Raw genomic sequence first — 27,737 nt, forward strand, 5'->3', positions numbered from 1 at the left:
AAAAAGTATGAATAGGAAGTGTGGTAGTCTGAAAGAAAATGACCCCCAAAGGGAGTGAAACTATTAGGTGTGGCCTTGTTGGAGAAGTATGTCACTGTGGGGTGGGCTTTAAGGTTTTTTTGTTTTTGTTTTTTATTCAAGCTCCCCTCAGTGTGACACTTGACTTCCTATTCCCTGCAAGCCAAAATGTAGCCAGCACATCTGCATGCATGCTACCATGCTCCCCACCATGATGATGGTCTGAACTCTAAGCAAGCCATCCCAATTAAATGCTTTCCTTATAAGAGTTGCAGTGGTTATGGTGTCTCTTCACAGCAATAAAACCTCTAACTAAAACAAGTGGGACTTGGATATTGCTGTGATAGGCCTGACCATGTGTTTATTTGGAGGAATTTAGACTGGAAATTTGGGTTATGAAAGCAATGGAATGCTTTAAACACTGCTTAATGGGCTATACTAGTACAAGCATGGAAGACAAGCTAGTAATAGTTATTTGAACCTCTGGGGCTCACTCAAGAGGTTTCAGATGAAAAAAATTTTAGTATGTGTAATGATCTGTTCTGTTCCTTTAAGAGATAAGCCACGCCCACTCCCCACTCCCCCCACCTCTTCCTCTGAGGCAGGCAGATCTTCCTTCCTGCTTGCAGCCTGAGTCTCTTTTTTTCTGTCTCCCTCTTGAAGAGGCAACTTCTGCCTCTTCCCACTTCTCCTCTTTCCCCTTTCTCCTTCTCTCTCTCTCTCTCTCTCTCTCTCTCTCTCTCTCTCTCTCTCTCTCTCTCTCTCTCTCTCTCTGCCTCTCTGTTCTTCTCCCCTTCTCCCTTTCCCCTCTCTAACCCACTAAATAAATATCCAGTCTCACTCTACATGGCATGCCCATCTGTCTGTCTCTTCTCGTGGCCTGCTGCAGCCACTCAGGGAACTGTCTCTGCCTGGGCCTGGCTGCTCTCGAGACCCACTGTTCGCTGTCTGCTGCCACATGGTCCACTGCCACAGCTCAGGGACCTGCAGTGTTTCTGCCACTGCAGCCACCAGGGATTCCCACAGCATTTTTAATTAATCCATTACAACATGTTGCTTAGAGATCATTCCTGTGATATTTAAGTGAAGAAAGTGGCTGCCAGGTGCCCTTGTCTGAAGAGTCTGCCTGAGGCTAAAGTGAAGAGTTGTGGATTAACTCCATTGGAAGAGATCTCAAAATGGCCTAGTATATACTCTGTTGTGTGGATGTTAGTGATAATTCTAATGAAGAATTATAATGAAAAGGAGCAAGCTGAGCAGGGTAAATTTTGAGGAGAAAAAGAGCATCAGGAAGTGGAATGGAGCTAAATCCTATGTTCAAGAAGATAAATGGATTAAGAAATGGAATAAAAGGAGTGGTGACCTCAGGCAAGATCCCACCCAACTAAGTTTACAACTTCTGGAAAGAAACTAAAAAGGTTAAGAGCTGGGTATGGTGGGGCACACCTTTAATCCTAGCACTGTGAAGGCAGAGGCTGGCAGATCTGAGGCCAGCCTGGTCTACAGAGCAAGTTTCAGGACAGTCAAGCTTAGGCAGTGAAGACAAAAAGGTGGTGAAGATGTAATAGAACAAGTGGGCCATGTTCCAGCCTCAGTAAGTAGCAGAGTGTTAAGATAGAAGAAAGGAGTTATCAAGTAAAGCCGCCGAGGCCTGGCATGTGTTGGGTGTCCCTGAATGGAAGCCTAATAGAGAGGCCATTGAGTGAAGCTAGGAAATTGAAGCCTGGATTGCCTTGGAGAACCCAAGTTGTTAGAGATGCTGGAGTATTGGGATACCTGCCAAGGAGAGTTACTAACAGGGAATGAAATAAACCCAAGAAAAAAAGTGTGCTACAGTCAACACAGCTGAAAGGAGTTGGACATCAGACATGGAGCTGCAGTCCAGAGTTTACACAGCTGGTTTGGTCCAGTATTTTCTCACTATGCTCCGTATTCTGCATTTTGGAAGTATGCGATTTTTTTATTATGATATTTATAAGGGTATTACAATTAAGAGATTGCATGAATCTCTGAAGAAACTTTGGACTTTGAAACAAATTTGAGACTGTTAGAGGCTATGGAACTTTTGAAGTTGGACTGAATGCATTTTTTTTTTTTGCATTATGATATGGCTATAAGCCTTTGGGGGCCAAGGAGTGGAATGTGGTTGTCTGAAAGGAAATGACTCCCAACGGGAGTAGCTATTAGGAGGTGAGGCTTGTTGAAGAAACTGTGTCACTGTGTGGGTGGGCTTTGAGATGTCTTTTGCTCAGTCTTCCTTCAACGTGGCAGTCAATTGACTTCCTGTTCCCTGCAAGCCAAAATGTAGCCAGCACTTTCGTGTGCATGCCACCATGCTCCCCACCATGTTGATAGTGGACTAAGCCTCTGAACTGTAAGCAGGCCACCCAATTAGATGTTTCTACTACATTTGACATTATCATCACAAAGCACTGGAATATTCTAGAGTTTCTTAAGTAGCAATAAAACCCTTATCATGTAGGATGTATCAAATCTTAGTTTGGGCTGGGCATGGTGGCACACACCTTTAATATCTGCACTTGGGAAACAGGCAAGCAGAACTCTGGGAGTTCGAGGGCAGCCTGGTCTACATAGACAAGCCCTAGGAAAACAGGAATAGTGAGACTCTGTCTCTAAAACAAAATTTTGGAAGTTAGTCAATCATACAATGAGGAGATGCCATGGGGAAGCAATGGCAGTTAGTTTTGTTCTACTCAACTTTAATGGTTGGAAACACCGCTAATTTGTCTGTTTCGTCATGACATGGAAATCTGTTCTCTGCTGCAGACATTCTACCCACAGAGGCAGATGGGATTAGCCAGGAGAGAAGGATGGAGCATTTCCAGATAGACATCCCTTTTCCAGGTTTGATCTATGTATGCATACTACTCAAGGATGGACTTCAGTGTCCATACCCACTAGGGGATATAGGGCTTGAAAATGTATACTGTTGTTTCTTGGTTTCATTCTGCAGCTTGTTCTCTTGCACTTTATATTTTTATCTCCAAAACATTTTTTTAAAATGTAAATAGTGTGTGTGTGTGGAGGGGGGTATATCACTAGTATATGGGTGCTTGTAGTACATGTGCCCTTGGAGGCCAAAAGAGTGTGACATCCCTAAAGCCAGAGTTTATGAGATCTCTGAATGGACACTGGGGAACCTAGCTTGGGCCTTCTGACAAGCACAAAGCATGCTAAACTGCTGAGCCATCTCTCCAGGCCCTTGAATTTTTTATTAATTTTGTGTATGTACCTGTTCGGGTCAGAGGACAACTGTGTCAGTTCTTTCCACATCTGTCCTGGGGACCCAGCTAGGTCACTGGGCTTGGCAGCAAGTGCCTTTACCCTCTAAGCCATCTCAGTGACTGTCTTACTTATATCAATGCACAGGAAAGCTTTTAGGTCTTATACTAGGCTTCCGGAGGATAATTATCTCTTCCCCATATGTACTGCCTTTCATTTCCTCGTTTGAAACTAAAGTAGCAGAAATTCTTGGCCTCACGCTTGTGGATAGAGAGGCTAGATAATATACTTATCCTGGTTCATTTCTAAATCTCACTTTCCTGTTGCCAATGTTAATCAATATCAACTATTCCTTGTCCTAATTTATATTTATTTTACCTATTGTTTCTTCTACATCCAGTTGCTATGAAATGTCTTGATTTTCCTTTGTCAGAACAATAGGTAGAATAGGTTTCCAGCTTACTAAAATATGTAGATTAATAAAGAAGAAAAGAATCATAAAAGAGGATACTTTTATGGCTACTGCAACTCTTGCTATTGCAGGTTCTAGAACGGTGGAATGAGCAAGTGGAGTTACAGCCTTCTGTCCCAACTGAAGCATCAATAAATCCCACCAGTCTGATGCTGGGGACCATGTGTGTGCTGACAGATGCTTACTGTCTTCTGGTTTTTTATTTTTATTTAATTTACTGAAATGTGTTCTGAATCTTTAAATAATAAAAATTAACTAAATCAGAAACCATTTTAAAGTGTGCTGGGCTTGAAATTATGTGTCATACATGGTAGGCAAGAGATCTGTCACTGAACCACACACCCAGCCCTTAAATCAGATGTTAATGGACTTGACTACATTAAATCCCTCAACTCTGATTGGGTATAGATGTAGCCTGTTGGCAGAGTGTCTGCCTACCATACACAAAGACCTGGATTTGATCCCCAGTAGTGCATAAGCTGGGTATGAAGGCACATACTTATATTCAGCTCTTGGGAGGTAGAAGCAGGAGGATCAGAAGTTCAACAACAGCCATAGCTTCACCGTGAGTTCAAGGCAAATCTATTTAAAAAAAAAAAAAAAAAAGACATGGCATACACCTTTAATTCCAGCTCTCAAAAGTGGCAGAGGCGGGCGAATCTGAGGTCAAAACCAGCCTGGTCAGCAGAGTCGAATTCCCAAACAGCCAAAGATACACAGAGGAAATCTGTCTCGAAAAACCAGAAACACACACACACATGATACAGAGATCTTTAAACCATAGGAGCAGCAAAGTAGAGAAGAGAAAAAATTTTATTTTTGGCCTTTTTTTATTTTAGCAATTTGGGGCTTTCACTCTATTTTCAGGTGACTAACCCACTGTTACCAGTGATCCCTAGTGTTGACATTTATTCTAGAACATCATTGAGTTAGAAGACCATGGTCCTTCTGTCCCCAAGACAGATCCTATAAAGAGGGAAACATTTCTTGTTAGATATAGATTGAACCAGTAGCAAAAAAAAGAAAAAACAAAAAACAAAAAAACCAACAATCTCTATCAATCTGGACAGAAAGTGATGTCGTTTGTAAATCCAAACTGTAACATCCCTACCATCCTTCTCTGTCACACAGTGACATTGTTTCAAGACAGGCTCTTACGTAGTCCAGGCTGACCTTGAACTCCTTGATCTTCCTGCCTCCACCTTCCAAGTGTTGTAACCACAGGAACCATGCCTGGCTCATCATACTTTAAAGGTCAAATCCCCTAATTCCCACCTCCAATAAATATATAGACTAATATTCACAATCTGATTCTTAAAAATTTTTCAGATTTACCCTGAGACAATAATGAGCAAAGAGGGGATTTCATAGAAATAAATGGTAGAAGGCAGATTGGTTCCAGTATTAGAAGGAAGAAGTATCTGCTTCTGTGTAAGTGACAAGATGAGTAAAAACATCAAACTGGTATGAGGAAATATCTATAACAAAATGGACATTGCAAATCCTAGCTGCAATATGCATGGGTATATGCTCAGAAAGACAGGAACGGGCACAAGCAGCCTGTATTTTCTGACAGATGGTGGGATTTGGGGTGTGCTGGGATCCTAAGTTGGATCACAATACTTCATTCCATACTAAGTCCATGTAGATGTGTGGGGTTGAGACATGAAGAGCGTACTAAAGAAAAAGAACAAGAGAGCAAGAGCCTTTTCCAGTCATTGTTTGCCCAGATCCCTGGTCCTCTCCACACTGAGACTAGAGAACTGGGTTTATATTAATCCAATACCTTAGTTTCTTTCCTGGTCACCTCCCCAGTCTACTGTCAAACTACTATCCTGCCTTGCCCACTCTGAAGAACACAGAGCTTTTAGTTCTTTGTGACAGAGTGTTTAAAAAGGGTTTAAATGGTCAATAAGGTGGTTCATTTTTCAGTAACAGACCCTTTTCTTCCTCAACCTCCCGCAGTCCTATATAGCATCATCATCGTCATCTTCCTCCTCCTCTTCCTCACCATCTTCTGGCAGTTCTTCATCCTCTTCCTCCTCCTCTTCATCTAGACAAACTACCACCTCTGCTGGCTCAGACGATCGAGAGCCAAACCAATCCAGCACTTGCTGAGTGCTAAGTCTTGATACCTGACTCAGTTTAAGGATATCAGCTTCCTGCAGCTGCTGGTGGGCTGCCCAGTACCTCTCTAAAGGTCGTATGTCTGGTGGGGGCGGTGGGGCTGGCAGAGGTGGTGTTAAAGGTTGTATGTCTGGTAGGGGCGGTGGGGCTGGCAGAGGTGGTGTCTTGGCCCATTCTTTCAAGGAATGAGTTGATGGTGTGGGAATGGCTGGATCTTGAAAAGTAGAGGTACCAAGTACTGCATTGTCCCGAAACCATTTCAGTTGTCCATGCTTCAAGGCATATCGGGTGTCTCCAAACCATTGAATGATCTCAGGGCGAGGTAAACCAGTGATCTGTTCTAATTTATGGTAATCTTCTCGTCGTGCCCATTGGCACTGTAGAAAAAAGGATTTGAGGATGGCCAGCTGTTCTTTGGTTTTACGCTTAGTCTTTCGCTGGTGTTGCATATCTGGCGAAAGGTATTCTGTGGGGCCAACCCTACTTGCTACTGAGTTATTTCGTAGCCTTTGGGGCCAGGGTGATTCTCCTTGTGGAGATGGTGCCTGTTCACTAGGCGGGAATGACTGTGGGATATAGCCCAAAGGCTGGAGGGGTTTAGGAGTGGCAGTAGTTCCATTAGCCGATACTTGGAAAGAGGGAGATGGAGGTGTCCCATTAGGTGCGGACTCTTCCTTACAACTACTGACAAGTAATGAGACCGACGGGGGTTTATCCCCAGCACGTGGCTGATGGACAGCGGTGGAATGATTCCAGGAAGCAGTCCCTCCACCACACGACTGATCGGAACCCATTTCTGCATGCTCCTCAGAGAGTCCACTGATCTGAAGATCCTGACAAAAACCTGACTGGAATGCTCTGCTGCCTGTCCCCAGAGGTTCCTTCACTTTCTGGTGACTCTGTGGCAGCTGTGGTACCTGAGAGGGTTCCTCAGGCTCAACCTTCAATCCTTTCATCTGGGTGGGCTCACTACGAGCCAAAGGACAGAGTCCAAGAGCAGCTTGCTCTGGAGAGGGCACTGGAGGCGTCTCCTGTGGGGGCTGCACTGCATGATGCGTGAAAGCAAGAAGAGATTTGAAATGGAGCTGATCTCTGTGGTACACCACTCGGGCGCGAGTCTCTTCTATCTCTTCAGATGACCAGCTGATGCCACAGCGGAGGCGTTGGGCCATGAACCAGGTCTTTACCTTCTCCATCTGCAGCCCGTATCGCAGGCAGAGGAGAGCAATATCTGCCAGGCTTGGATAGGGAAAGTAGCTGAAGGTTTGTAGCAGGTGTTCATTTCCATCCAGCTCACTGGTTTGCGCTGCTTGAGTCCACACAAGCTGTAGCTCCTCAGAGATTGGAGGGAGGCAGATGAGCCCTGCTGCCAAGCTGTTAAGACTGCTGGTATCTTTGTTAGGCATGGCGTGCTCTGACTTGTGCCCTTCAGAGACAGCTGTAAGAAGAAAAACAGCTCCATCACTGAGGCGCTTCTGGCCCATCTTTTAATTTTTACCAAATTGCTAGATACCAAACAATTTTTTTAAGATTTATTTATTATGTATACAGTGTTCTGCCTGTGTGCATGCCTGAAGACCAGAAGAGGGCACCAGATCTCTTTACAGATCTCATTACAGGTGGCTGTGAGCCACCATGTGGTTGGTGGGAATTGAACTCAAACTTTTGGAAGAGCAGACTGAGCCATCTCTCCAGCCTCCAACCAAACAATTTTCTGTCTGAATCATGTTGTATTGCTCCTAAAATGCTTCAGTCATTTCTCAATTTTCACAATCTTGTCAAGTCATCAGAGCCTGCCATAATTCACAGGAATTTTGGTTTTTTTTTTCTTTCCCCTGAGAACTCATAGCTCTTTATATGAAACACAAAGTCCATAGAAGTTGGGATAGCTGGGCGGTGGTGGCGCATGCCTTTAATCCCAGCACTCAGGAGGCAAGGGCAGGCGAATCCCTGTGAGTTTGAGGTCAGCCTGGTCTACAAGAGCTAGTTCCAGGACAGCTAGTTCTGTTACACAGGGAAACCCTGTCCTGAAAAAGAAAAAAACAAACAAACAAACAAAAAAGGTGTGATAAAAACAACCCCAAGTCATATGACAAAATTCTGTCTTTAGAGACTAAGGAAAAATGTTATCCTCCCAAAGCCTTTGCCTTTCCAATTTCAATTTGCTTCTGAAAGCTATCAGACAACTCTCCTCTTGAAGTTCATGAAATGGAACCGTACTCACAGACTGAATATTAAACCACAAAAACAGACATCATGCAGTAATCTCAGAATGATTACTCTTTAGTGCGAACAATCTCGAATTGCTCCCAGAACATGGAGACAGGAAAACAGGCTATCAAGTCGGCATGGGCGTGTGTACCTACATACAACCTGGTACTTGGTGATTAGTCAGGTATGGGAATGTATACTTACAACCCAGCACTTGAAGGTTAGTCAGTGGCACTAGGAATCCAAGAGTTCAAGGACAGTCTAAACTAAACCCTGCCTCAAAGCATACAAAAAGCCACAAGGAAACAGAATGGGGGTACTACGCTTAGCCCCACGTGTCCGTCTGTCCCCACACTTGGGTAGGAAGATTTTGAAGCCAAGATCTTGAAATAAAGCTTATTCCCCTTGGGTTGGATCTTGGGGAGAGAGAAATTTCCTCCCTCAAGTCAGCTTACCAGAGGTTATTGCTTCTCCAAGTCTCCTCTTACAGCTCAGCCTCTCTAGGGAGCCCAGAGATGAACCCCCACTAACAGCCCACTCCAAATGGGCAAAAGGGCTCTCATCTCTGGTCCAGCTTGCTCCTCAAACCCAGGTGGACAGGCTTATTAAACTCTGAGGCTAGCTCCTGCAAGCCCCCCAGCAGCAGCAGCACTGCTTCCAGGGTTATAGGCAAAGGGAACTACTTATTCTTCAATGCCTGTGAAGCAAGCTCCCAGAATATTCTATAGAAATTTTCATTCAGCTCCCTCCTTTGGCATTAGAGAGATTTTAGCACATCATGGTTTATTCCTGGAGCAATCCCATTGATGTTTGTATTACTTCTGGCCTGTTCAGAATGGGAAAGGCATCCATGTGAACGCTACTACTGATTGAGACAACAAATTTCAAGTCCACGAAGGGCACTGTATAAGGGGCTCCTGTTTTCACTTCTTTGGAGACCTCCAGGCTAGGCAAGTGCTGTAACACCAAGAGGTGTTAAACCCTTAGGGGCTTTATTTACTTTAATCTCTAAAAACTGTTTAAATTATATCTTATTTTATGAATGTTTTATCTGTATGTATATATATGACACATGTGTCCTTGGTGCTCTCAAAGGTCAAAAGAGGGTACCAGTTCCCCTGGAACTGGAGTTACAGTTGGATGTGAACTGCCATGAGGGTACTGGGAATGGAATCTAGGTCCTCTGCAAGATCAACAAGTGCTCTTAACTGCTGAGCCATCCCCACTAGAGGATTACAAAACTTCACAGTCATTTTAGTGTTTGTTTGCCATAGCTTTTAACAGCTAAGTCTAATAGACCAGAGTCCATGGAGATCCTAAAGAGTACACTTGAAGGGGTCTTTACAGGAGATGAGACAGTCTGTGTGGAAGCAGCTTATGAATGCTTGGCTCCTGCTACTTAGCAGTTGGCTCGGAGAAGTTAGGTAAGTCACTGAAACCCTAATGACCCTCCACTTCCCTCCTATGTAAAGAATTCTTCATGCATAGAAAAGTTACATGTTGTCACCAGCATCTACTGTAGGTCATGCACTGTAGTCAGAAACAGCAGCTTTTAGAGAGGGGAGGGTTGGGGTATGGCAGACTTGAGATTTCCCACAATGTCCCTGCTTCCTAGAATGCTGTTTGTCCGACAGGCAATGATGGTGCACACCTTTAATCCCAGCACTTGGGAGGCAGAGACCAGTGGATCTCTGTGAGTTCTAGGCCAGCCTGGTCTATAAGAGCTAGTTCCAGGACAGGCTCCAAACTACAGAGAAACCCTGTCTCGGAAGAAAAAAAAAAAAAAAAACCGCTGTTGGTCCTTGGCCAAACAATTTTACCCAAGGCTTAGTTTCTTCCTCTCAGAAAACAGAGGTACCCACCCAGCAATTCTACACTGGGGTAGAAGCCAGGGTCATCTGGTAGGCAAGCACTTCACCACTGAGCTACACAGCTCCAACTCTCGTGATTTTATATTCTATAGTTTTGGGTTTGAATACTATTTCAGAATGGATTTTGCTGCTTTGAAAAAATGGGGGGGGGGGCCTAGAGAGAAGCCTCAGTGCTTAAGAGCACCTGGCCACTCTTCCAAAGGGCCCAGGCTCAGGTCCAGCAGTCCCAGAGGATACAGTGCCCTCTTCTGGCCTCTGTGGGCATTGCATGGATGTGGTGCACAGACAATAGAAAATAGGGCCATAGGTTAAGTCTCATAGGGATAAGGGCACTTTCAGCAAAGCCTACAATTTGATTCCTAGAACACATGGTGAGAAGAGAACCAGCTCCCACAAGTTGTAGCCAAGAAATAGTCTGGTCAGTGTGAAGAGGAGAGCTGACATAAGAGCCTATGAGGTGTTGCAGTTCCAAGTCTCAAGCAGCATCTTATTCATGAGGTCTGTTGTCCTTCATCTTCTCATAGCATAAGCAGTACAATGTACACTGTTACAACATCTTAGTGTACAGTCTGTATTTGATTCTCACAATCCAACATTGTAGTGTATGATCTATATCTGGCTCTCATAATGTACAGATGTTGGAACAGAATTCCTGAGATAGAGTGTTGGTTTCTCTATGTAGCTGTGGTCGTCCTGGTACTCCTTCTGTAGTAGACCAAGCTGGCCTCTGCCTCCTGAGTGCTGGGATTAAAGGTGTACAGACTGGTTAGAATGTTATTTTATTTATTGTTTTTTTAGAATATTATTTTAAATCAGGACATAGCTGTATAGCTGGTAATCTTCTGGAAGAATCTTTTTTAATTAGGGGCATACTGCAATCAGGATGGCTTATAAGACTGGCAAGTAGAGGGCCGGGCATGGTGGTGCACACCTTCAGTCTCAACCCTTGGAAGGCAGAAGCAGCTGGATCTCTGAATCTGAACCCAGCCTGATCTACAGAGTGAGTTCCAGGACAGCCAGAGCTACGTAAAGAGAAAGAAACAGAGATGACATGTAGGATAGACTCTACAACTACACTGTCAGTTTCTTGGGCCTCCATTTTAGACTGGGGCAGAGATGGTGGTGATGTATCTATTATGAATATAATCACACCTGCACCCCTGTTGCACATGTCAAATAGAGTATTCTGCTTAATTATTAATGTAAAAAACATACTCAGCAGTCCCCCCCCCCCCACGCCTTCTGCGGCCCAGGCGGAAGGAAAGGACGGGTGCCTGAACTGGCAGCTTAGGCGTCCATTCGCTGGGAGGGAAGCAGGACTGGGGTGTTCTGGGTAAACGTAGGCCTGCACTGAAGTAGAAGATAATGTGGAAAACTAGGTCTGATCCTGCTCAAGTCCCTAAGTCTTTATTCACAGAAGAAACACTGCCTAAGGTGTGTCTGCGTGACGCAGTGGTCAGGGCCGTAAGGACTTTGTAACGTTTCACTATGTGCTTCAGTTGAACTTTTTAGATTATGAACTTTCTCTGGGAATCATATAAAAACGTACAGAGCCCTGGGCTGGAGATGCGGCTCAGCACAGGTTCAGTTCCTGGCACCCGCATTTAATGACTCATTATCACCTGTAGTCCAGTTTCAGGGGATCCACGGCCCTTCTAGCTTCCATGGGCTCCTGATCATACAAACTCACACAGGCACACACACATACACGTAAATCAATCTTTTGTTAAAAGTGGCAGACCTTCTGAAAATTATGACTTAAAAATAAAGGTATGTCAGATAACACTACCAAGAAGCCGGCTTCAGAATCTGCCCTAGAGCGCTCCTAATTTAATGAAGGCAGTGTGGTATCTTACTTAAAAGTGAACAATCAGTTTAAACAGTAAATCAGAAAAAAAAATGGGAAGGGAAGGAGTCAAGAATGAAGACTGTCTAGAAGGGGCATCTGTGGCAGCAGCTGGGGCGGGGAAGGTGCTAAGCGGTTCAGAAGGCTGGCTGAAGCGACCCACAAGATTACATGAGTAGCACCCAGTGTCCTGGCTCCTTAAGGCTCGCTATTCTCCAGTGCAACAGTACTGCCTCTATTCAGGTGTCTGTGTGCTTCTACAACTGCGTATGCCCTGCATAGCACCCATCTCTGGTTATTTGTAGAATAATGTCATGAAGCATCATGAAAACCTATTAAAATATGAAAACGAAGCCAAATCAGAAGGCAAAGCCAACTCAGGAGGACCACAAATTTCAGACCAGCATGAGCTCGGGTAAAAATAGATTTAAAAAAAAAAAATGCTTTGGAGAGACTAATTCAAGTGTAGCATTAAAACCCTGCCCAGTTAGGAGTGGGCAAGTCAACTTTAGAAGGCTGAATTGGGTATGCTCCATTCAGGTGGCTTCCACGTGTCCAATCTTGATTCACTTTGAAGAAAGGCAAACTGGAAATAACACATGATCAAAGTGAGTTGCTCTCATGTAGAGTGGCAGAATAAAATTACCTGGGAAACTTAAAAGGCCACCCTCCTCCCCATTCCCAGCTGGTTAGTGGGCTGGGACACAGGCATTCAGGTTTTTAAAAAGTTCTCAGGGTGCAGTTAATACTAGAAAAGACGAGTTAAACCACACCCAAGACTGGTGAAATCTACTTCCAATTGTAAAGTTTAGGGTATGTATGTATTTTAATTTTTAGATTTCTGGCTTTTGCAATTACTGTCTCCCTATCCTAATACTGTAGCTATAAATGGACTTCAAACACATAACGAAAAGGCTCATAAGAAAACATCGATCTAGGCCAACACTGACTTTCAAGCAAGTCTCAGGCTTGAGTTTTCTTCCAGTTTACAAGTCTCAGATAGGGGCGCAAAACCGGGAACCTGTGAGGACTTTTCGTTTCCTGGTTGGTTGTCTCAGTATGGCGGGGCACAAGAGTCAGGGGACAGTTTCTTTTAAACCTTTCATTCCCAAGTGGCATTGCTCCCCAGAAGGACGGTCCGGTTGTATAATTAGCGTGTTGAGGTCGCCAGGAGGTAGTCATGGACATGGGGAAGGCCTGGGAGGCAGTCTGCAGGGCCCCCGAAGTGGGTTGGAGAACAAAAAGTTACGACACTTGGAGCGGTGAGCCCCAGGAGGCAGGAGAACCTGCATCCTCGCAGAGGGCGTCCCAACCCAGCCTTCCCCAACCCCTACATACACTCCTTGGCCTCCGCGGGTTACAACACGGATTCGAAAGTCCAGAGGAGGAAAGGGAGAGGGGACAGAACCCCACGACTTGCAAAAGAGGATTCTCCTCCTCCCACAGAATGGGGCTCTGAGGGTCGAGGTTTCGCACTGGCCGGGAGGCGGGCCCAGGGGCTGGGGGGGTCGGTCACTCACCGCGGCGCGGCCCGGGCGGCGGCTCCCAGCCTCGCACCGTGGGCCGGGGCGGGAAGGGGGAAGAGGACAGGGGATCCAAGAGGGAGAGGGGCTGCAGCACGACCGGCTCCCGGCACGCCAGCCGCGCGAAACCCAGGACCGCCGCCGCCGCCCCCGCCCCTTAAGGGAGACGCCCCGCCCCTGCGCGCCCCGCTCCGAGGCGGAGGAGGGGCCGAGGTCGGGATTGGTGGGCGGGCACCGGCACAACGCACAGGACCGGCCATTCATTGGCTGCGTTGGTCTCGGCCGAAGTCCGCGATTGGCTGCGCGGGCCTAAGCGGGTCGCCGTGGGCGCGAAGGGCAGGGAAGATGTCTTCCAGTGACGGGCGGGTTCTGTGTGTCTTCGCACCGTGTGCTCCCTGCTGTGTTCTTTACTGAACTGCCTGGTCCCCACCCGAGGAAGCCCTTTTAAAATATCCTCTCCCGGTCTTGAACTAGAGCCCAAACGCCGCCAGTAGCGGAAGCCGTAACGAAAGGCTTAAACCCGCCGAGAACGCGCTCAACGTGAATCAGATTTTGGTCCCCAGAAAGACTGTGATCTTAAGAACCCGGAGACTTAGGTCATTTCTGAGGTTAACGTGGCAACAGAGAGGTGTTTCCAATGATGAAACAGTCTGGTTTTCGCTGTTAGGGTGTGATAAGATGTGCTGTTCACTTAAACCATTTTCCCATATGGTACGAAGTTCCCGACCAATTTGGGAATATTTAGGATTTCCCGTTTTACTTGGGAACAACACTTCTGAAGTGACTTCTTTTTTTTCTTTTTTTTTTTTTTTTTTTTTTGGTTTTTCGAGACAGAGTTTCTCTGTAGCTTTGGAGCCTGTCCTGGCACTAGCTCTTGTAGGAAGTGACTTCTGTGGTGGACACTTGAAAAGGCCCAATCTTAACTATTTAGATTACTTAAAAGGCAATATCAGCCAGGCAGTGGTGGCGCACGCCTTTAATCCCAGCAGAGGCAGGCAGAGCTCTGTGAGTTCGAGGCCAGCCTGGCCTACAAGAGCTAGTTCCAGGACAGGGACAGGGCTGTTACACAGAGAAACCCCGTCTGGAAAAAAACAAACAAAAAACAAAAAGGCAATATCAATATCAATCTCTGCTTGTATTCTCAGACCTCACTATTTACTCTCCTTACCTCCTGCCACATGAACTTTCTCTTGAACAAATGGGGGCTGAAAAAAATGACTCAGAGCTAAGAGCACATGGTGGTCTTGCCCAGGACATGAGTTAGTTACCAGCACCTACATCAAAACCACCTGTAACTTCAGCTCTGAGGGATCTGAAGCCCTCTTCTGGACCTTGTGAGCATCCGCATTGACTTGCACATGTTCCCAGGTCGTTGCACGCACGCGCGTGCGCGCACACACACATACACTCACACACACACGTTTTAAAAAATAAATCTTAAAAAATAAATGGCTATTCACCTCAAATAGGGCACCAAAGACAGACTAAAGAGATGATTCCACCCAAGGAAAGCTTGGTGAATTGGACTTTAATTGGGGTTACTTACAGAAGCATGATCAAATTATCAGTGGCTGTGCCCCTCTCCCCAATAAAGTGTCTCCTTCATCCCAACAACTGTTAACAGTTCATATATCCCCAGGGAATGGAGGGAGCCTGAGAACTCCTCCCCAGGCAGCCTGGCGTTTCTGTAGGGTGGGAGTGGGACCTCATGAGCATCCTCCATGATAGTGTTAATGGGCTCAATATTGTGTGGACACCAGGCAGGTAACCACAGACTACTAAATTCAGGAAGGGGACAGTTTTACCACTACATTCCACATGTCCTTTCTAAGAAACCAGGCACTGGCAGGAGAAGAGGAAGGGGAAACTGTGGTAGGTATGTAAATTAATGAAAAAAAATTGAATAAAAAGTATGAAAGAAGCCAGGCACAAAACTCCTTTCATTCTTCAGGGCTCCATTCGAGGCAGGATCTGCTTTGATGCCGAGCTATACTGTCTGTGGCTAGTCCATTATCTGCCTTCCAATCCCCCTTCACTTAGTAACTCAGTCTCAATGATAAAAGTCATCTATGTCTGCAAGCACTTAGTAAACACATTGTGGGGGCAAACAAGGAAAACGGGTTCCTTAAAGTTAGACACCTTTGCTGTGCCAGGCCATGAGCCACAGCTGTTGATGTTTACAACAGCTATGCTGCATCAAACATCCCCTTCTGTCAGTTAGCAATGGATGCCACAGACAATTTGAGATTGGCTGAGCTGGGAATACACCTAATTTGGGCTTAGTAGGGAATTTGTGTGGTTTACAGTTATGTCTACCAATAAATTATAATCCCATTGCAGGCATAGCTTCTGGACTGAACTGTCCTCCTATTCATGTTAAAGCAGTGAAGTAGCGTTGGGCAAGTGGTGGCACAACCCTTTAATCCCAGCACTCGGGAGGCAGAGGCAGGCAGATCTCTGTGAGTTCGAGGCCAGCCTGGTCTACAGAGCTAGTTCCAGGATAGGCTCCAAAGCTACAGAGAAACCCTGTCTCAATAACCAAACCAAACAAATGCAGTCAAACACAATAGTAACTCCCATTTGTATGTTTGTTTGGTTTGTTGTTGTTGTTGTTTGTTCCCCCGAGACAGGGTTTCTCTGCCTGTCTGGAATTCTCTCTGTAGACCAGGCGGCTTTTCCAAATTTGGCAAAAATATTGTTTTTTGAGACAGGTTCTTGACACTAGCCAAGGCTCACATGCCAGGTTAGCAGTGAACTCCTGGCAGTCTTTCTCCCTCGGCCTCCTAAAATGTTGGAATTACAGGTGTGAGCCACTATGCTTGTTCTAAAATTTCCTTATAGCACAATCAAAGGTGTAAAGATAATTTTTGTAATTAGCATAACCTAAAAGTTAACATTATGTTAGAAAACTGAAATCCCTTTGTTTGTTTTGGAGTGTTTTTTGTTTTATTTTTGTTTAAGACAGGGTTTCTCTGTGTATCCCTGGCTATCCTGGAACTCCCTTTGTAGACCAGGCTGGTCTCGAACTCAGAGATCCACCTGCCTCTGCTGTCTAAGTACTGGGATTAAAGGTGAGCACCACCACTGCCCATCTCTTTCTTATTCTTTATAGTAAATATTCTTTACTCGTGATATGAAAAGGCTATCAGAGCAGCAGGATTGGTAACAGGCAGCTGCTGCCAAACCTAATCACCTAGGTTTGATCCCATGGAAACCATATGGCGGAAGGGGAGAGTCACTCCTGGAAGGCTGGTTGTCCTCTGCTTCTTTATGTGGATCTTAAACACACACAAATAAGCCAGGTATAGTGGTATGGTTTTTTTGTTTTGTTTTGTTTTGTTTTCGAGACAAGGTTTCTTTGTAGCTTTGGAGCCTGTCCTGGAACTAGCTCTTGTAGACCAGGCTGGCCTCGAACTCTCAAAGATCCACCTGCCTCTGCCTGGGATTAAAGACGGGCGCCACCACCGCAGGACAATGGTGCACATCTTTAATCCTATTGCTCACGGGGAGAGGTAGGTGGATCTCTGTAAATTTGAGGCCAGTCTGTTGTACACAGCAAGGTCAAGGACAGCCAAAGCTACTTGTGTCAAACAAACAACAACTTGAAAAGTTCTCAAAGATCATGTAACCAAACACATCGCAGAAAAACAAACTGCCAGATAGGTCATTCTCATCAGCTTTTTAAAAACTGTAACTTATTTCCATCTTTCCACATTCTATAAACGCCCACTTTGTGCCAATTTTGTATTTTTCTTCTTAAAAGTTGTATACTTCAGGGACACAGAAATCTGACTCTGCCCTGTCACCAAATGACTACGCTCAATTTCTTTCCTGCTTTTTTGCATCTCCTAAGAAATGCCAGCGTGGGAGGGAGATGGAAGGCCGAGCAGTCAGAGCTGCAAGTGTTGGGAATTTGGGGTGGATCTGAAATAGTGAAAGCTATGAAAGAAAGAGTTCAGATAAACCCACCACCAAATACGGAAAGGGGCCAGGACCACAGAGCCCCCGCGCAGCCTCCACCTACCTCTCCCTGGGGAGGCCTGGCCCTCATGTTGACTCTTCATATCTGGCCTCACTTTCAATACACAGCAAAAGTGGGTGCTCTGCGATGACATCACAACTTGACTATTATGATGTCACGAGGAGGCACGCTCCAACAAGGGCTTCCCTAGTAGGTCTGTTGCCTCAGTGTACTGTGGCTAACTCCATGATACCAGTCAGATGTGCGGGAACGTTTGTTAAAACCTGGCCCTTTTCAGAGACTTCTTCCCTTTCTAGCTGAGTTCTGTCCAGCCATTCTGGATTAAAGTCCTTGCTGGTCACCATTGTGTCGTCCTTCCTTCGTTTCAGGGTTGCCTTGATAAGCACTGTCCCCCTGCCTGAAGGTTAGAATGTAACTTAGGGAGCCCATGAATGAAGAATCCTCACCTAAGAGGAAATAGCTTTTCCCAAGCTGTTCCTTGAGCCAGCAGCTAGTGCTGGATGCCAGGGTCTAGTGCTCCGAACTTTCCCATCATCCCATCCTGATTTCCTTCAGTGGTGGACAGTGATGTGGAAGTGTAAGCCAAATAAACCCGTTCCTCCCCAGCTTTTTGGTTACAGAGTTTCATTGCAGCAATAGAAACCCTAACTAAGACAGGCACTTATGGCAAAACCTAAAGATCTGAGTTCTATTCCTGACACCCACACAGTGAAAGGGGAAAAAAAACTGATTCCAAAATTATCCTCTGACCTCCACGAGTGCCCTCCCAATAAACAAATAGATAAATAAACAAATAAATATTAAATAATAGCTAGATATGGTGGCTCAAACCTGTCATCCCAGATGAGGTGGGGATTCAGTGTCAGCCTGGCCAGCCAGAGCTACATAACAACACTCTCTCGGAAAACAAGAAATGAAGTGGGAAGGGGATCTCATTCTCAGTTCTCGCCACCATTCACCCAAAGAATTCTCCTAAAGAACTTTCTCCCTCGCATATCTATTTCAAATATGGTCTTCCACCAGAAAAGAGGGCAGCTGCATGAAGAAGCTGAAGTGAGGCTTCCAGCTGGCACAGTGCACAGGGCTGCACCCCGGGGCCGAGGGAACTAGTGGAGGTGCATGGAGCAAACTCATTTTCTCTTCACATTCGCTACCCAGCGCTGTAATGCCCAGGCTGTCTGTTTACAGTGTTCTTAACATCATCACCCAAAGAAGCTCAAGGCTGACAACAGACACCCACCACACCTACCACTTGAAGAAGGAAGGGGACTGGTGGGAATGGGGAGTGGTAGAAGTAATCTCTTGTTTTTGAGACAGGGTCTCTGTGTATCCCTGGCTGTCCTGAAACTATGCAGATAAGGCTGGTCTCAAAACTCAAGAAAGATCCACCAGCTTCTACCTCCCTAATACTGGGATCAAAAGCATGTGACACCACCACCTAGCTTTTTTTCTCTCAAGATGGGGTTTCTCTGTGTAACAGCCCTGGCTTTGTAGACCAGGCTGGCCTGGAACTCACAGAGAACCGCCTCTTGAATGTTGGGATTAAAGGCATGTGCCACCAAGCCCAGCTAAGGAATCTTTTATATTAACTTTACCCTTGCCATAACAATTATGGTGGGTACTGAGATATGGTGGTCAGGAGGCCCAGATGTTAAGTACCATCTTTGAAGCACACTGACAGATTAGGACAGCTGCTGGCCACTTCTGTGTTCTCTGGGAAGGAACCTGGACCCAAGGATCTCTATAGAGACAAGACTTTTGCATTTCTGATGGTGTGTGACTGGCAAGCATCCAGAGGAGCCCCCAACAAATACAAGTTAGAAACAAAGACGTAGGAGTTAAGTTGGAGGTTGAAGAGTTAGGGCTTATTGTGAAAGAAATGGGAAACTGTGTTAAAAAGAAGCTTAGCACGGTAGCACAGCAATCCTAGCCCTCAGGATAAGCAGGAGCATTCCACATTTGAGACCAGGATGGGCTAAACAGCTGGACTGTGTTTCAAGTGGAAATATCAGAAAGAGGGAGGCAGTGAAACAAGGACCAGGAGGAGGAGCCAAGAGCTGCTGACTGCAAAGGGCTGTGGGGTAGACAGCAGGTGACAGGTAGTGACTCCCTGATGGGGAGCCCCAGCTGATAAGGGGTCTGTAATTTTTCTCACGAGCCACTCTTTCTTCCTCCCTAAGAACTGCTGTGGTGTTTTCCCACTGCTTGCGTGTTTATCGCACATATATATTTCATCTACTGGACACACATAGCTGTGGATGGCCGGGAAGATGATTTCTGCTTAACGGCATAATTTTGAATAATAGAAATAATACTAGGATATTTTGCTCAGACTGACATAGGATTCTCAGTCATGAAGACAGCCTTTTACACAGACAGCTAATTTTAGACTCCACAAATTCAAAGTAGGCTGGTTGCCCCCTGGAGACGAATATCTGGTTGCCCCTAGAGACAAATACAAGGTCATTTTTCCAGGTGTTTTGCTGATTCAGAGTCAGCGCTTGAAGCGACGTTGGTAGATAAACAGACTCTGCATGCACTCCCCACCGCTCTGGCGCCGGCTAATGGCTATTGTTAAGTCTTGAATTCCAGTGTCATTTTCTGTCTGGAAAAGAGCTAAGTGCATGACCAAAGTTTACTCACTGGCCAGCCAATGTGACCTCTCTAGCCTGAGAGAAACTGTATGGCTTATCTTGTGTTATGAAAATGGGTCAGACCCTGAACATGTAACATATAACTACCCAGAGTTTGGCTGTGGGAGACAGAGCAGAGGAAGGGTATAGACAGAGGGGGGTGGGATAGAGAGCTAACTAGGAAGATGTGAGACAGATTTTTCGGAGAGAATTTTCCAAGATGAAGTATAGAGAAACTTACCATCAGAAAGCACCTGTGTTTTCTTATTTTTCCCCTAACCCTCAAATAGGTTAAGAATTTTTTTCCTGCTGGGCAGTGGCAGCACACACCTTTAATCCCAGCACTTGGGAGGCAGAGGCAGGTGGATCTCTGTGAGTTCGAGGCCAGCCCGGTCCCTGGAGCAGATCTGGGAGCTGGCCTTTCAGTGTGCGGTGGGAAGAGCTAGCAGAGAGGTAGGTGTAGGGTGCTTTCTGAAGTCTGGAGGAAGGGAAAGGGGGTTTCTGCTGGGATTCATCAAGGACAGTAGAGTTTTCTCGTGGCACTTTCCAGTGCATGGGAACCACAGAGGAAGTCTCCACCATGGTGCAGGACTCCTAAAATTAACCTGAGCAAGCAAACGGTGAGAGTCGATGGCTGTGGCTCTCCCTGGGCATACTCTTCTTTGTTTACTGGCACTGCAAGAAGTATAGGTGAATCATGGAATGAACAGTGTGAGGAAAAAAAGGAATCTCCCCCCTTTTTGTTTTGTAGGTGGTAGGATTTTTTGTTGTTGTTGTTTGTTTTTTTAAGACAGGGTTTCTCTGTAGCTTGAAGCCTGGAACTAGCTCTTGTAGACCAGGCTGGCCTCGAACTCACAGGGATTCGCCTGCCTCTGCCTCCTGAGTGCTAGGATTAAAGGTGTGAGCCAATGGTAGGATTTATGATTCTGTGACACCAGCCCAATACAAGGTAAGGAAAGGCCAGAGATAGGGAGAATCTTGAACTCACGTACCAGGAAAGTGACATCTGGACAGGAAATGTCTTCTGGGACTTTCAAAAGGACTGGGCACACAAGTAACACTTGAGACAGTACATACCAGCTCCCCTTCCCCATTTCACAAGGTTTGTGGTGTACTGATAGCTTGGTCCAAGGTTCCAGGAATGAGGCACCTATTACTTGTGTGCACAAGGAGGTGCTCAGTCCAGTCCAACCGAGCGGAAGAGAGAAAAGTATCTCCTTACTCTCAAGTGCTGCAGCGGCTCAGTAAAGAACCAGAAGATGCCGGGTGGTGGTGGCAGCGCACGCCAGGGAGGCAGAGGCAGGTGGATCCTTGTGAGTTCGAGGCCAGCCTGGTCTACAGAGTCAGTTTCAGGACAGGCTCCAAAGCTACACAGAAAAACCCTGCTTCAAAAAACAAAACAAAACAAACAAACAAACAAACAAAAAAAAAACTGGTTACCTAGAAGTCTTCTGTTCTTCCATGTAGCTGAGAACAGGAGCATAACAGAGCTGGCACCTCTTTCAAAGAAAGCTCAGGAGACCGGGGGCCTCTCCCAAACTCACGTTTACCTGGTCATCTGGGGGGAAAAAAGGCAGCGCTGGTGTACACTTTTAATCTCAGCACTCAGGAGGCAGACGCATGTGAGTCTCTGTGAGTTTGAGGCCAGCCGGATCTACAGAGTGAGTTCCAGGACAAGGTCCAAAGCTACACAGAGAAACCTTGTCTCAAAACAACAACAACAACAACAAAAAGAATTTACTTGGTTAAGATAATGGATAATGGAGGGGTAGGGAGGGAAGGTGGTGGCTACCATTCCAGATGGTATGGAGGGTTGGCCAGAGCCAGGAAGGAACCCCAGTGTATGGAAAGCAGGCAGACAGGCCAGTGCTTGGGGACCCTGCAGACCCAGAACGCTGGCACAGGAAGCAGCGGGCTAAAAGTCTGGGGCCCTGGGAGCACAGGAGGGCCCAGCATAATGAAGAGCGATGGCCATTCCCTAAGACAGATGATATATAGCAAAGTTTTAATTTTGTTTTTAGAGAAATAAAAAGACATACCACACAGACTGTGGGAACTTCCTGGGTTCACAATCCTGCACTCTTCAACAAATAACTGAGCCTAGACTTGTTTCTAAAACAAGGATAATAAGTTCAAGTCACAGTCATATTTTAAACATGCATGTAAAACACATTTAGCACACGAAAGTTAAACGGGAGCTGTTACTATTGTTAATATGACATAATAGTAACACACACAAACACATTAGGAATGATGTCGTAACAAATGACCCTCAACCCAGTCTCCCTGGGTTCCTCATTGAAGACTAGCGAGTGCACTGTTTGCTGGTTCCCAGTACAGCGCCTCCCTTGACTTAGCTGACCCTGAAGGTGATGCACGGGATGCAGCCGACTGTTTTTTGTACAAGGTAATACAGCGCTTAAATGTGCGTTTGTTAGAGAAGTGACCGGAGGGCAAAGGAACAAGCCCCAAACTGAATTCTGAATGTATGTGTGTGTACCTGACAGGGGAAAGGTAGAGTGAGAAGCCAGTTACCTGGGAGGTCCTTGTTCAGCTGTAACACTGGGAACATTCTTTCCCCTTTAAAGAGCTGTCAAGGAGACATCTGAGGAACGTAGCTCAATTATGGCCTTGGAGAAAAGGAGTTACAATACCCATCCCTTCTTAAGGGAAAGGGGATGTCCCGTAGGGACCAACAAGTGCAAAGGGAGGCAAGAATGGCAAAAAATGTCCCACATGTTCAAAGAAACAAGCGAAGGGGCTGGAGAGATGGCTCAGAGGTTAAGAGCACTGGCTGCTCTTCCAGAGGAACAGCGTTCAATTCCCAGCAACCACATGGTGGCTGACAACCATCTATAATGCAGGCATACATGCAGACAGGACACTGTATACAAAATAAATAAATAAACAAATAAATAAATAGAAAAAAGAAACAAGTGAGGAAAGGGAGAAAGACAAGGAACGGAAAACCAGCAACACCCGACTCTCACCTAGAGCCTCCCTAGGAAGGGCCTGAGGTGCAAAGGTGGGTGAGTATCACATTAGACTCCAGGTTTTCCATGTCATTGGCTCAGAATATGGATCCAACTGTCACCTTCTGATGCCATGTACTTCTCAAACTGCTCTCATTTTTGTTTTCTATTTCTTATACCCATAATCTCCAGAGTTCCAACGTTGTTTCATTCTGGGGCTCCCATGCATCACTCTCCCTAACAGCAATGCTCCGCTCCATTTTCTCAGGGGACCCAGGCTAGAACTAGAAGTCTGTGGGGTTTAAGTGCAAACACCAAATGGCACAGGGTGAGCTATGGCTTGGCTGCTACAGAAGGCGCTGAGGCAATGGGCTGGTTATGCTTCCTGTGTCCTGGATCATCCGCGCCCCTACACACAAGAAGGAAGGAAAGAAGGAAGGAAGGAAGGAAGGAAGGAAGGAAGGAAGGAAGGAAGGAAAGGAAAAAAGGAAAGAAGGAAGGAAGAAACTATCCTCATCTTATATCCAAACACTGGGTCACTGTGCTAGGTAAGCCTTGTTTCTTCTTTTAATTTTCCGAAACAGTCTCATGTAGTCCAGGCTGCCATCATATTACCTGGTTGGCCTCAAACTCAACACTCCCTGTGTGTGCCACGATACCTGGCTTGCTGTGGGGGCTTTAACTGTAGCACTAGAAACTGTATTGGAGAATACAGCTTCTAACCTGTACTGTGCCAGGAACAGATTATAAAACACCAAAAGGGAGCCCGAAGAGCATAGTGGCTCACATACAATAACCCCAGCACAGCAGAGGCTAGGGCAGGAGGGCTGCGAGTTGGAGCCAGCCTGGGTTAGAGACCTTGTCCGAAAACAAAGGTAGCCTTAAAGGGCCACCTAACTCAAATCCAATTTCTCACAGAGCAACCTGGAGCCCCAAAAGATAAGATAACCTGCTCAACCCTACAGATACTCGGTAGTTTCCTCTTTTTCAGACGCACAAAGAATAAATCAGCAGTGATTTTCATGATTTGCTGTCCCTTGACAATGTCCATAAAGTGCTTCCAGGTCTAAGAAGGCACCCAGAAAAGTAAGGCTGGCATTCATTTTTCTGGAAGCCTGACTATGCAGCCCCTCAGATGCCCCATTATTTGGCTAGTATAAAAAAGGGCAGGCCCGGAGTTAGTTTTGCCACCAGGTATCTATATTCCTTATGAGGCTTGCGCGGTGGCTGAAGGACTCTCTCTCCTTGAAGGCTGAAGTCAAGAACTGCTGAGAATCAAGCAAATCCTGTCCAACTGCCAGGGCCCAGGGGGCAATAGTCAAATTCCTGGGGTTAAGCAAGGCAATTTCGGCTCAGATAAAGCTAGGATGGGCAGGACATGGGGACCTGAAGGTGGTAAGGCCAGTAAGAGGGAAGCAATCCTAACGACTTGACTGGGCTGGACTTCGCACGTCAAGGTTGCTCAGTTCGTAATGCTCAATCCGTCCAAGGGGGGCACAACTTCCCAGATCCCTTCTGGCCTCCTTTCTCGAATTCCTTGAGTTCCTTCCACTTCCACCCACCTGCCGTTTCCCACCCTAATCTCTCTGAGCTTCGCAGACGGTTTCCAGCCACCTCCGCTTGACTCTCTGGGACGACTCTCCACCCACCTGCCAATTGTGGTCCCCGGGTTCCTGGCGCCACAGCCCTCCCCCCACGCCTGGGTGGCCCTGTGTTTTCCCTGCTGTGGCCGGCAGGAGCCTAGTCTCAAATAAAATGGATCCAGCCCTGGGTCTCCGCGACTCCGGCACCACCAGGATGCTCGGGCCCAAGTAGTGCGTAATCACGGCCGCCGTTGTTGTCCCAGAACTCGCGGCCGATCACGCGGTAGCGCAGAGCGAAGAGCAGAGCGCCGCCGACCGGAGGCGCCGGCAGGCGGAAGGAGAAGCGGTCAGCCCGCGGTGGGGCCGGGGCCGGGCCGGCGTAGGCGGCGGGCGACTCCCGCAGGCTGCGCCAGCCGTCCGCGCTCCAGCGCACGCTCACGCGCTTCTCGTAGGCCAGGTCCAGCACGCGCGCGCTCCCGGCCACGCCCAGAGGGCCCGCGTCCGCGCGCTCCAGGCAGATGCGCTGCGCCTGCAGCCGGGCGGCGAAGCCGGGCTCGCGGGCGGGCTCCAAGGCGGCGCGCGCCTCCTGAGGAGAGAGGGCGGGGAGGCAGGTCAGGGGAGGAGTTGGAGCGCGAAGGCCGGGGTCCCGGGGGGAAAGCGGGGCACGGCGGGGCGCCTACCTGGAGGCCGCGGGCGCGCGGCGGGCACGGCGCGAAGTGGCGCAGGGCGTCCCTCTGCAGTTGCACTTGCACGTGGCGGGGCACCCGGGGCGGTTCCCCCGGGCGGAAGCGGCGTACCACGGCCAGCTCCAGCCCTAGCGCGTCGGCGAAACGCACTCGCTTGCGAGTGTCAGGGCTGCGGCTGCGGGCTGCCCGTGCCCCGCTGCCACCTGCGGGCGCAGAGCGGGCCCTGCGCCCCCGATCCCGCACGTGAGCCCGTGAGCGGGCACCGGGCCGGGTCCCGCCCTCCCCCGGCTCCTCCTCCGACTCCTCCTCGAGGCTGGGCCGCTGGCTGCGGTAGTAGGCGCGCTCGGTCAGCGCGGCTATAAAGCTCAGGTTGCGAGGGATGTCGGTGCGCGGAGGCCGCTCGCGGGACATGACAGCCCTGCGCCCCAGCGGGGCCAGCGCGCAGTACCCGGCGCGTCCTCGCTCGCCCGCCCGCCTGCTCTGCGGCCGCGCATAAGGTGGAGGGCTGCTTCGGCAGCTGCGGGCCGTGCACTCTCCTTGCAGTCGCCTCGCGTGCTCGGCCTGGCTCGTTTCCTGGACCACCTTTCCCTCCCTTTGGCGGTCAGCCCCCGTGTCTTAGGCTGTCCGTCCTGCCTGCTACCAGCAGTCTGCTCTGAGCGTGCGCTCAACGGCGCTCACCCTTCGGTTCTGCGGGCCTCGCTGACCCGGCCCCCGCCCACAGCCCTCTGACAGGTGGCTCGGAATCTGTCTTCACTGCTGCACCAGGGGGCGGGACTGAGTCCACCCTTGGGGTCCCAGATGAGTTTCTCCAGTAGTGAGAAGGGACAAAGCTGGGAGGAAAGAAATCTTTCGTTTCCTTGTACAGGAAAGTTCAAAATGCCGAGGGTTTAATTCTCCCCAGACCTCAGTGTTTTCTCAAGCCCAGGCTACAGGTTTGGGATAGGGGTGAGGATGGGTGTAGTGAAAGAAAGGCCACGAATTCTAGGTAGGTAGAGTCTTTCAAGTAGAAAACGTCAAAGAATGAGCGGTGGACATAGGACTGCTATTTTTCATTTTCATTTTTGAAAAATACGCTAGTGACAATTTTACAATGGCATGTAAAATTTTTTCTAATTACTGACCTTTTGTCAAAGATTAGTTTCATTTTTTAAGAAATTCTGTGTATCGGGTCGGAGTTTATGTGTACCGGAGTGCAAGTGCCCACAGGGGTCAGAGGAGGACATCAGATACCAGCTACTGTGGAGCCGGAGTAACAGATGTGAGCTGCTAAAAGCTGGTGCTGAGAATCCACTAGGGCCCTCGAGAAGACTGGCATGTGTTCTTACCTGCCGAGCCATCTCTCCCGCTCTCTACAGTGTTTTATAATACAAAGCACTAGAGCCGGGCGGTGGTGGCGCACGCCTTTAATCCCAGCACTCGGGAGGCAGAGGCAGGCGGATCTCTGTGAGTTCAAGACCAGCCTGGTCTACAAGAGCTAGTTCCAGGACAGGCTCCAAAACCACAGAGAAACCCTGTCTCGAAAAACCAAAAAAAAAAAAAAATACAAAACACTAGGCATTATTATAGTATTTGTGATTGTTACAAATATTACAGATGAGAAAATAGAGGGAAAAGAGCTGTGCCTAGTGTCGCAATTACTAACTGTGGAGCTAGGATTAGGGCCTCAGCAGCTGAACTCTAGTGAACAACATTAAAACTGTTAATGACAATACTAGTATTTTCATTAAATGATAATATTAAAATCTAATGTAGAAGTGGAAGTTAGGGGCTGGGAAAATGGCTCAGTGCTAAGAGCATGCACTACTCCAGGGGATCTGATGTCCTCTTCTTGCCTCCGAGGGCACCTGCACTCACATAAACACATAATTAAAATGAAATATATATGTTGGGCAAGTTGGCGCACACCTTTAATCCCAGCACTCGAGAGGCAGAGGCAGGAAGATCTCTAAGTCTGAGACCAGCCTGGTCTACAGAGTGAATTCCAGGACAGCCAGGGCTACACTGAGAAACCCTGTCTTGAAAACCCCAAGTGTGGTGGCACAGGCCTTTAATTCCAGCAGGGGGAGGCAGAGGCAAGTGGATCTGTGTGAGTTCAAGGCCAGCCTGGTCTACAGAGCAAGTTCCAGGACAGGCAGAGCTGTTATACAGAGAACCCTTGTCTCAAAAACAAGAAACCAACTAACCAAACAAACAAAAAATGAAGGAAAGAAAGAACAAACTCAAAATAAATAAATAAATAAATAAATAATAAAATGGGACCAGGAATGATCTCTGTGAGTTCAAGGCAGCATGGTCTACAAAGTGAGTTCCAGGGCAGCCATGACTGTGTCTTTTTGAGCCTGTCTCAAAAAGAAAAGAAAATACTAGAGTAAAAACGAAATCTCTAAATTTATTTATTTGGGGTGCTGGGGTTTGAACCCAGGGCCTCGGGCATGCTGGGCAGATACTCTGCCACTGAGCTCACGAAGTCTCTAGATTTGTAACAGGATGGTTTAACCAAACAACAGAAGTGCCTCAAGTGGAAACAGACAGTGAGACCTGTGCTATCTTATTATCACACAGTGAGACCT

General features: G+C 47.3%; 3 protein-coding genes across 4 annotated transcripts in view; 1 reads left to right on the forward strand and 2 right to left on the reverse strand.

Annotated features, from left to right (window-relative positions):
• Rnf212b (ring finger protein 212B) overlaps positions 1–2,868 on the forward strand; it is a 44,588-nt gene extending 41,720 nt beyond the window's left edge. Inside the window, exon 14 of the mRNA XM_050126169.1 lies at positions 2,806–2,868. Within this exon, the coding sequence (XP_049982126.1) occupies positions 2,806–2,868 (63 nt within the window). The remainder of the gene's footprint in view (positions 1–2,805) is intronic.
• Positions 2,869–4,537: 1,669 nt separating this feature from the next.
• Positions 4,538–22,040, reverse strand: Homez (homeobox and leucine zipper encoding). 2 transcript variants are annotated; one of them, XM_050126162.1, is made up of 3 exons: positions 21,966–22,040; positions 21,367–21,484; positions 4,538–7,298 (listed from the first exon to the last, which is right to left on the reverse strand). In XM_050126162.1, the coding sequence occupies exons 2-3, from the start codon at positions 21,407–21,409 to the stop codon at positions 5,701–5,703; spliced, it is 1,641 nt and encodes a 546-aa protein (XP_049982119.1). In that variant the 5' UTR covers positions 21,410–21,484; positions 21,966–22,040; the 3' UTR covers positions 4,538–5,700. The 2 variants fall into 2 exon arrangements, with proteins under 2 accessions (XP_049982119.1, XP_049982120.1); XM_050126163.1 differs by lacking the exons at positions 21,367–21,484; positions 21,966–22,040 and adding an exon at positions 13,309–13,471 and having other exon boundaries at positions 4,538–4,699; positions 5,745–7,298.
• Ppp1r3e (protein phosphatase 1 regulatory subunit 3E) lies at positions 21,917–26,489 on the reverse strand. Its single transcript, XM_050126165.1, has 2 exons — positions 25,162–26,489; positions 21,917–25,067 (listed from the first exon to the last, which is right to left on the reverse strand). The coding sequence occupies exons 1-2, from the start codon at positions 25,576–25,578 to the stop codon at positions 24,645–24,647; spliced, it is 840 nt and encodes a 279-aa protein (XP_049982122.1). The 5' UTR covers positions 25,579–26,489; the 3' UTR covers positions 21,917–24,644.
• Between the last annotated feature and the right edge of the window lie 1,248 nt (positions 26,490–27,737).

Source organism: Alexandromys fortis, unplaced genomic scaffold, assembly GCF_014885135.2.
Source record: "Alexandromys fortis isolate MF-2015 unplaced genomic scaffold, M_Fortis_MF-2015_v1.1 scaffold_258, whole genome shotgun sequence".
Classification (NCBI taxonomy): domain Eukaryota; kingdom Metazoa; phylum Chordata; class Mammalia; order Rodentia; family Cricetidae; genus Alexandromys; species Alexandromys fortis.

Bases quoted from the DNA above. Each gene is read 5' to 3' on its own strand.
- Ppp1r3e (XM_050126165.1), bottom strand. From the start codon at position 25,578: ATGTCCCGCGAGCGGCCTCCGCGCACCGACATCCCTCGCAACCTGAGC. The intron at 25,068-25,161 runs GTAGGCGCCCCG...CTCTCTCCTCAG, and splicing joins CGCGCGCCCGCGGCCTCCAG to GAGGCGCGCGCCGCCTTGGA.
- Homez (XM_050126162.1), bottom strand. From the start codon at position 21,409: ATGCTCCTGTTCTCAGCTACATGGAAGAACAGAAGACTTCTAG. The intron at 7,299-21,366 runs GTAACCAGTTTT...TTCTTCTTACAG, and splicing joins GAAGAACAGAAGACTTCTAG to CTGTCTCTGAAGGGCACAAG.